The sequence below is a fragment of the Alosa sapidissima genome, chromosome 4, assembly GCF_018492685.1.
Source record: "Alosa sapidissima isolate fAloSap1 chromosome 4, fAloSap1.pri, whole genome shotgun sequence".
Classification (NCBI taxonomy): Eukaryota; Metazoa; Chordata; class Actinopteri; order Clupeiformes; family Clupeidae; genus Alosa; species Alosa sapidissima.
The window spans coordinates 14,490,861-14,501,088 of NC_055960.1; the positions used below are offsets into that span (position 1 = coordinate 14,490,861).

General features: G+C 45.4%; 1 protein-coding gene across 3 annotated transcripts in view; it reads right to left on the bottom strand.

Moving 5' to 3' along the window:
• Window positions 1-10,228, bottom strand: part of LOC121706709 (chemokine-like protein TAFA-1) — a 115,794-nt gene that overhangs the window by 4,274 nt on the left and 101,292 nt on the right. The window contains exons 4-6 of one of the 3 annotated variants that reach the window (XR_006031110.1): window positions 5,277-5,401; window positions 3,110-3,200; window positions 1,287-1,506 (exon numbers count right to left, since the gene is read on the bottom strand). Coding sequence is in view for 1 of the 3 variants with exons in the window: in XM_042088677.1 (XP_041944611.1) it covers window positions 5,277-5,401 (125 nt within the window). In the remaining 2 variants the exon portion in view is untranslated. Of the gene's footprint in view, window positions 1-1,286; window positions 1,507-3,109; window positions 3,201-5,276; window positions 5,402-10,228 lie in introns of those variants that run through there. The other 2 variants (XR_006031111.1, XM_042088677.1) reach the window with 2 other exon arrangements.

Here is a 10,228-nt window from a genome sequence, read left to right on the forward strand (position 1 = left end):
CTCAACATCTACCTTAATAAGAGGAGAGTCCAGCAAAGGGAATCGCAAGGCTGAGATTGAGGACAGTGCAATTCAGCTACGGAGTCTCTCATCTATTTCCTTTCTCATCCTCGCTCTCCTAAGGTGAGTAATACACCTAAAAAAACCTGTCCCTGACTTTAATGTCATAAAATAGTGAACTGCTACTTTTTTAAAAATCAGTCATGGTTGTTAAATTCCAGACTTCTCGTGCATTAGAGGAAGTGCAGACACAAGGACGATTAAATAAGGCAGCTCCTCTACCGAAATAATACCGACATTCAGCTGGTGGAAATGATATGATGGCACTGTGATGCAAATGCACAGACAAGGACAATATGCCCAATTTAGTGTAAGACTGATGGGAGATAAAAGCCTAAACAACTGCTTGTGTGACTTTAGAGAGAAGTACACTCTCCCCTGGTGGATTACAGCTTCATATGATTTTGACAAACAGCTGCATGATGCTGAGTTTAAATTGGAACAACATTTTGTCATGAGAAGGTCACTTTTGCTCTGAAAAACTCGCAGATCGGGTAGTGTGTGCTAGCCACCACAACCATATGCTGGTGTGTGTCTTGTGACAAATTCAGGCCTTGAATGCTACTTGTGGGGTGGTGGTACAGTATGTGCAGAAATGGCTGATACAGCTAGATTAGGTATCCTATTAATAATAATAATAAAAATCACCATCTAGAGGAATCTGTTCTGTGACAGCTGGGAGATGAGTGTGACAAAAGCACACTCTGAACTGGGGCAGGACACTAAGCTCCAGACTGGACCCGCTGTTATCACTCACGTTAGAGGCACAAAGATCAAAAGTGTCGTGAGCACCTGATGACTGTACTGAGTTGTATCTAATACTGTACTGTACACACACTGAATAGGTGGGTGTAGTGTGCGTGTGTTTTTATGGCATGATGGTGTTTTAAGCCAACGTCGTCTTCCAGGCAGCACTGCATGGAAGGCACTAGGGTTAGGCAAGGGTTAGGGTTATGGTTAGAGTTAAGGTTAGGTGCCGTGAAGTCAACGGTCGCAGCGCTGCCTTGAAGTCGATGGTGGGGGCTTAAAACACCATGTGTGTGTGTGTGTGTGTGTGTGTGTGTGTGTTTTGCCCCACGATAGATTCACTGTATCACCCCAGATAAATCTCCATTCTAGCCAGCCCAGCCAGCCAGCTCCACTCTGAGCAAACAGCACACAGGCGAACCACAGAAAGCACGGAGCATATTCATGACAAAACTGCTTTTATTTCAACGTCCCCTCTTTTCTCCTCCTCCTCATCTTTCACTTTCTTTCTCTCCTTTTTTTCATCTTGCATTTATTGTTTGGCAGGACACAAATTGATTGATCTATTTAGCCTCTGGAGCAGGTAATGCGGATCTATGCAGGGCGAGAGTTTTGGAGGGTTCCCAGCTCCCTTCACTGTGACTTCCTCAAACAAAAGGCCTGCCTTGTCTGGGGCTACAGGTAAGGAGGGGTCTCTCTCTGAAAGACACAAAGAAAAAAAGACAAAAAACAAAGGGGTCAGCCACTCGCGTTTTTTGGCAGCGTCTTACTTTTCATGCCAGTTGTTTGAAAAAGACAAAAAAAGGGGGTAGAAAGGGGAAAAAACAAACAATAGGATTGGCTTGTAAATAATGTGAATAATGTGTATAATTCATTTTGTTTGTGCATGTGTATGAGTGTGAGGGAGCGTTTGAGTAGTGGTTATTATTTCGTCGAAAAAGAGTTTTTCAGAGCAAAATGAAAGCCTGCTGGTGAGATGTTTTGGTTTCTTCTTTTGTGCTCTTAGAAAAGGAGGCTGTGTGCTTTGACAATGGCTATGGCAATGGAGAGTGAATGGTATTGATATCCAGCAGCGCGGAATAAGGTAGGAAGCTATTTCTGCTCTTTATGCTGGTCTGAGATAGCTGCCTGAATCCGATGTTCTGAGACTTACGAAGACACAGAACATTTCTTCATAGAAACACAGCAGGAATAGAGACAGTGGACCCAGGTGTCTCGCATACTCACATAGAGATACTCACACACACACACACACACACACACACACACACACACACACACACACACACACACACACACACACATACACACACACACACACACACACACAAACACACAAACACACAAACACATCTGCTTACAGACACACACACACACACACACACACACACACACACACACACACACACACACACACACATCTGCTTACAGATGCACACACACACACACACACACACACACACACACACACACACACACATCTGCTTACAGACACACACACACACACAGACACACACACGCAGACACACACAGACACACACAGACTCAGAATGTGTCATAGATTAGAGGATAATGGGGTTGGCAGACTGTTCCCACACACTGTAATCAAATCCATACTGTGCCCACGAGCAAAACAAGACATGAGACAAAGCAAGCAAATGGGGAAAAGGAGACTAATCCAAGTATTACACACTTCTTATGAGCAGCATGGTGTGTGTGTGTGTGTGTGTGTGTGTGTGTGTGTGTGTGTGTGTGTGTGTGTGTTTGTGTGTGTGTGTGTCTGTATGCCTGTGTACTGTGTGTGTGCCTGTGTGTGTGTGTGCGTATGTGTGTTTGTTTGTTCTCTCTCTCTCTCTCTCTCTCTCTCTCTCTCTCTCTGTGTGTGTGTGTGTGTGTGTGTGTGTGTGTGTGTGTGTGTGTGTGCGTGTGCATGCATGCTTGTTTGTTTTCTTTTTCCGCAAGCATATGCATAAGTGTGTGTCTTTGCTTGTAATAGTATAACTGTGATGTTTCCTCATCACACTCTTCCTTTTCTTTTTGCACTCGCCTTGTCCCCTGCACAGAGACAAGCTTTGGCATCTATGAATGTGTGTTTGGCATCAATATGGTGCGATGGGAAGTGTAAGAGACACCCATCCCCAGGCTGGTATACAGAGTATATAAGGTATAAGAAGTCATTAAATGTGAGTAAGATCTGCATTGTGTGAATGTGGGGTGGTGGGGTGTGGGGGGGGGGGGGGGGGGGGGGGGGGAGGAAGAAGGGAGGAAGAAAAGAAAAATAAACGAATAGAGAGACACCAACCTTTACGGAAGCAAGAATGCAGCTCGGTTTCTGTAGGATCATCCCCTGCATTTTGCTTCCAGAGTTAAAAAGGTGAGTATGGCTGGGTGTTCTGCAAAGAAAAGGTTGAGAGAAAAAGAAGCAAGTGTGTATCTTCAGTCAAAGGACCCTTAGGGTTTGCCTATTTCTCCATAAATTCCCTTCATCAGATACATCCAGCTTGGCAGTTCAGCATAGAGTGTCAATCCAATCTCACTATAAACTTTATTTTTGACAAAATGCAAAATGCTTCTCTTGTGTTTGACAGAGCATATGAGAGTTCATCCTGTGGTTGTGTGCTTTTAGGCAACATGATGGAAAGGCATAGAGCATAGACATAAATGGTAAAAGCATAGGGAAACATTTCAAAACATTTCTCAAAGAATGCATTCTCTAATGCATCCCTAAGTTTACATTACGATGAGGGATCTTACCTTGGCAACATTGAAAGAGAGCATCAATCCAGGCCTCAACTTCCTTTGAACTTTGGCAGGACTTGGAATAGAATTTTTACACACAAAATAGGAAGCCCCCCCCCCCCCCCCCCCCCCCCCCCCCCCCCCCCAAACCCAACCACCCTCCCCACCAGCCAGCTCAACATTTCTCTGCCACCTCCCATGTGGTCTGGCTATGAGTCTCACACCTTATTCATGCTCACACATGGCTCGTGGTGGCGGCTACTCGGGTCAAAGGAGCCTGCGGAGGGAATACGGATTTACTTATCTTGCTGGACGTCCTTATCACCCCCCAACTCCCACTCTTCATATGCATAATGCAGATTGCTTCCAGCGTCTTTTTCTCTCATAACCCCGTTGGCTCTCCCTGTCAAATCTCATCCACATGCAGACCTTCACTCTTTTGGGCAAGGGGGCATTATGTTCATCACTCACTTCATTTCGCTGTGTGACGAGAGTCTGGGAGCTCTCTACTGGGTAATGTTTCCAACCCTAGCATGGTAACGGGCGTAGACATTGCGTTAACTTGTGTTACTGTAACACACTGGCCCAATCACATTGATCAAGGATTCCTAACGTGTCTTCCTACTTTGCCTAACCTTTACAAATTGATAATTAGCCAAATCAGCAGTCAGGAATCAATGTATATCTTTGCTGTAGAAATGTACAAATTTTTCCGACTGCAATTTTTTGAATGTTTGTAGGCATTGCTACTGCCGTTTACCACTGCTTTCAATTTCTAAACTAATGTCATCCCCTCTCGTCATTGATTGGCCCCTAGCATAATGTTTCTCTCTGCATTGCCTTGAAATCATAGCTCATGGTTTGCACGGGGCACCTTGTGATGAAGAATTCATATGTGCGCCAGACACCGGCGCTCTGCAAGACTTATATTTCTACTTGAGTCACAGACACCCACAGACATACAATTGAACATATGTGTTGGTGTCAAGTAATACGGGGGGATCTGATTCTAAACCCGACAGCCCTGCCAAGGATATGTTCCACCCATGTACCAGTGTGACATTACAGTTAGTCGTGCTTGTCTAAACCTCTTTCAAAAGGATCTTATACAGTACTTGGCGAGTGGGTGGCTGAGCTGAAGGCTAGTGTGTTGAATGCATCCATTCCATGTCTCAGCTGAATCCTGAGCCAAGGTGAGTTTTGTATTCTTCCTTCATGTCAGATTATAGAACATGTTCTGCACCCACCGTAGGGATGCAGGAGGCCATTAATAAAGCAGTTGGTTTATGGGTCTTTTATGAGTTGAGTTTAGATGTGAAATAAGAGTTATTGACAGATTGATAGTAATAAAACTAGTTTTTGTTGTATAGCAAATACCTGCAAGTATAGACAAACAGATGGAGACCTTTACTCCCCCACCTACACAAACATCACAATCTCAGAAACACACACACGCACACACATACACAGACAGACAGACACACACACACACACACACACAGACAGACACATACAGACACAGACACAGTAACACACACACAGACACACACACACACACACACACAGACAGACAGACAGACACACACACACACACAGACAGACAGACACACACACACACACATATATATATATATATATATATATATACACACACACACACACACACAATGGTAGTGCTTCTTATATAAAATCTGTGGAGAAAAAAGGGAGGTGTGCCACAATGGTCTCACCCTGGTGGTCTTGATCTTATTCCCAGACGAGCACATCCATCCGGAGTTGTCAGGCAGCGTCTTGCACTCCTCTCCCTCCAGGCAAGGCTCCATCTCACACCACCACTTCCCAATCACGATGGACGCTGCAGCCAGGGGAACAGGGTCACAAACACGTGAGACTGAGGTCCATGGTCTCAGACACACACACACACACACAGGCACACACGCAGGCACAGACATGCACACACACACACACACGCACGCACGCACGCACACACACACACACACACACACACACACACACACACACACACAGGCACAGACACGCACACACACACACAGACACGCACACACACACACACACACACACACGCACACACACACTCTCTCTCTGTCTGTCTCTTTCACACATGTATACACTCTCACACTGCAAACCTTGACACATCTACTGCTACAATGTGATTTTTTTTTTTTTAGGAATCAGTGGGAGTCAGACGGTCCGGTCAAAATGTTGCATTTTGAAAGGGTCTGAAAGCCTATTGAGTAGCCTCTGGGCAAGACTAATAGTATGCATAATGCATTTACAGGTCTAATCTGCATACCTCATGAGAGTCCTAGTATTAAAAATAAATGGAATGGTTGGGGTGTGATACTGTTGGGACGTACAGTACGTGAATGAACTTTATGAACTCCCCTCATGATTGCAACACACCCCTACATGCCTCCACACGGTGCCTTATTATATCCGAGCCCTCAGAGCAATTTCAGTAAGTTTTTAAATGAGATTTGTTGTTTACAGCAATATAACAGAAGTAAAATAAAGAAAAGAAGAAAAAACTCAGAGCATTTAGTTTTGATATTAAAATGTTGTATAAAGACCCCCTTTATATTTTTCAATTAAAGATAATTGTCTCTCATTAACATTTACTAAATGCTACCTCCAAGCCAACAAACAAGACAAGAGCATTTTTCAACATTCAAACATTTAATGTGTGCAGCTGTGTCTGCACACATTGTGGACAGAAAGAGCTGTTTCTTACTATCATGATTATCACTGGCTTTTATTGGGTAAAATATCAAACAATCTGCGAGTCTATCTTCGTCACCAAGTAAATTAAGTTCTAACATTCCGCACTGCTTTCATCTGTGGATGAGTCAGTTTAAGAGAGACGTTAGTTAAAAGAGAATGAGGAGAACGTGGAGATGAAGGCCGCAAGAATGATCGAGCACATTCCAGTAGTTTTAAGAATAATAATAAGAAAAAGATCCACAGCTGCTGAGTGAGTGACAAAGTGCCTTGGAATCTTTCCTCCACAAGCACAAACACGAAGCCGTTTCAAGCTGTTCTTATATGCTCTAACAACTGCAATATGGTTCACCATCCTTTGGATGCCTCAGACGAACATGCTGCTCAGTGAAGGATGTCAGACAGTGTGTGTGTCTTTGTGTGTGTGTGTGTGTGTGTGTGTGTGTGTGTGTGTGTGTGTGTGTGTGTGTGTGTGTGTGTGTGTGTGTGTGTCTGTGTCTGTGTCTGTGTCTGTGTGTGTGTGGGCTAGATGTTGACTCATTTGTCAATTGCTTTTACTAGGCAACTGACACACACACTGACAGGAGCACAACGACTCTTGCTCCTGGCTGGCTTTGATGCTGATTTGCTTTCCAGAGACATTGTGATGCTGAGGCCCATGAGTCTGAGATGAGATGGGGCGACTTGATGGTTAAACATCCAAGGCAACAGAAGAGTATTCTTTTTTATGCTTCGCAAATCTTGTTTTATCCAATTTTGTAAACTTCTTCAGCAGCTAGTGCTCCCAAGGTTACGAGAGGACCAATCAATAATGTCTAAGTCAAAGAGAGAACTTCTTCCCTCCTCTTCCATGAAAATAAAAATGATCCAAGGATTCTCAGCAGCTATTCCTCCATGTACCGCACTCTCTCTCCCCCTCTCTCCCCCTCTCTTCCCCTCTCTCCATCTCTCTGCCCCTCTCTCCATCTCTCTCCATCTCTCAGCCCCTCTCTCCATCTCTCTGCCCCTCTCTGTCTCACTCTATGCACCAGGGGGAATGAGATGTATTTTTATGAGACGAAAGTCCTCCACAACTGTTTCGTATATTCCAGGCATGGTCTAAATGGATACCGGAGAGACATCTTCTAGACGATCCTCTCCACTTCTAATTCCCCCTACTCTCTCTCTCTCTCTCTCTCTCTCTCTCTCACTCCCCTATCTCTCCCTCCCTCTCTCCCAAGCCCCTTAGAGAGATTAGGAGCTGAGCGGCAGTGGGCTTTCTCTCTCTCGTGGCATGCGCCAACCAAGGGCACATTAACCTCGGTGGTCCCCGCTGGCCCACTGAGGAAACAGGACTAATTATTGTGTACTCATACCTGACCCCTTTCTCCCTCTGTTTCCCTGTTGTCCCGGGTGACACCTCCCATCTTAATTACATACGGGGTCCCTCGGAGAGGCGTCTCCTGCCTGAACTGAGAGCTGTGGCAGCTACCAAATAAACAGATGTTTAAGTAGAGGAGAGAGGATGTGCACATGAGTGGCGTCTTCCCACTGACTTTCTCTTTTCACACGCGCGCTGTCACTATTTCTCTCATTCACACACAAACATAAATGCCCCTTGCACCCCCCCCCCCCCCCTCTCGCTCACACACATACACACTCAATCTCTCTCTCTCACACACACACACACACACACACACACACATACACACACACACACACACACACACACTCACACACACACATACACACACACACACACACACACACATACACACACACACACACACACACACACACACACACACACACACACACACACACACACATACACACACACACACACACACACACACACAAACAGAGTGTGAAAGAGGAGGGATAAAAAGGAAAAGGAGAGTGCTAATACCAAGTAAGCTGCCGGCGGCGCCACGTCTGATCTTTTAAACAACTGATAGTGTGCCATCTGGGTGCCACGGGGTGGTGTACTATTTGCCCAGCTCTCCGCTCGGAGGAAGGAAACAGCAAACCTCTTCCCCATTACACCATCCGCACAGGATTTATACATGTATGCCAACAACACTGGCCAAGCAGAATCCAATCTATGCCCAGAATGGTACAGTGATGCTTAGGGAGGGAGCGACAAAAGAGGAAATAAATCTTTGGAATATGTGACATGAGACAATCTCTGGAACATACAGTAAGAATGTCTTGAAGAGAGACTGAAAATGAGAGAAAGAAAGGAAATTTGTGTGTGCTAAAAAGTCTGTGTCTGTGTGTGTGTGTGTGTGTGTGTGTGTGCATGCGTGCTTACTTGCCTGTGTGCATGTGTGCATCCCTGTGTGTGTGTGTGTGTGTGTGTGTGTGTGTGTGTACATGTGTGAAATGGACAGAGAGAGAGGGTTGGAGAGAAAGAGGGAGGGAGGGATTAAACTGCTGGTTCAACAGAGATGTTGAAATATGTGACGCATTTCGCACAGAAGATGAATAGCCTTTCCTTGTGTTCAGCGGCACCATGATTATGCTTCCCAGCATAGCATCAAACACAGCCACAATAGAAAAATGCCTAAAGTCAAGGCCTTAGGTGTTACCATTTATACATTATGCCAACCAATGTGAGATATGTTTCAGTGCTCCACAGATATCTAGCAATATATGTACAACTTACATACACCATGATCAGATAGCTTATCTTATCTTTGTAATACAATTTACATGATGTGTGATAGACATATTCCATACCATTTTCCACATTAAGCAGCATTATTTTAACTTGCCTCTGTGCTTTAATGACTTGCTATGATAAATGTATGAGAATAAAAGATAAAGAGAGAGAGAGAGAAAGTGTGTGTGTGTGTGGGTGAGAGAAAGAGAGAGAGAGAGAAAGAGATAGATAGAGAGAGAAAGAGTGTGTTTGTGTGTGTGTGTGTGTGTGTGTGAGAGAGAGAGAGAGAGAGAGAGAGAGAGAGAGAGAGAGAGAAAGAGAGAGACTGATCTTATAGTTATCTGCAGTATCATTCCAACTGACTGACAAATGGATTTGTGCTCTCAGTCAGCACTGGGCTGTGGATGCTGTAGGGACCATCAGGGACAGGACCCAGGGGGGCTGTGGGTCAGTGTCTATCGAATGGACAAGAGCCATATTTGCTGTGGGTGACCTTCCCAGCTGGAGCTCAGCCACCCAATGCGGATGGATGTATTGATTCACTACTAGCACCATTGCTCCCAAGTGGCTCTCATCCTCATCTCCTCCAACCCCCCCTCCCCCTCTAACCTGACCCCCCTACCAGTACCACTCACCCCCCCAACCCCCACCCCCTCTATCCCCACCTCATGCCCTGAGCTACACTGTCAAAAAAACCCACAACTTCAGCAACTTTGGTGCTGCACCTCTCCCACCCCAGCCTCCACCAGCCTCCAACACCGACCCCACCCGTCCGCTGCTGGCTGTCCCGAGACGAGAGGCTCCGAGGGGGGAAAGTGGATTACTGGAGCAGGTCGGGACCCCTGAGGCGCTCAACCCACATGCCCTGGTCATTACTTTTGCGGACGACGGCGCCCTGTCGGCTCTGCTACTGTGCTACAGAGCGGAAACCTGACCCCTCTCCCCACCCAAAAAAAAAAACACGTTGGGGCCGTTTCGCTGCCAGGGATTTTTTAGAGCGGCAAGGACCATTTAGCCCCGTGCAAATAAATCATCGTGCCAGAGACTTCATCATTCCCGAAATGCTGTTGCCGTGATAAAAAAAAAAAAATAATAATAATGAGAATGACACATTTGAGAGACAAATTGAAAGTCATAGTGGTTGAAGACTGATGAGGTCCAACGGAACTGTCTGCCAGATAGCGGCAAATGTTTGATCATGTCCGAGTTAAGCAATGAATCATTTAATACTAACTCGGGCAATGGATCGCCCCCTTGGCATTGAAGACACTGTTTTATAGTGGTCATTTTTTGATAACA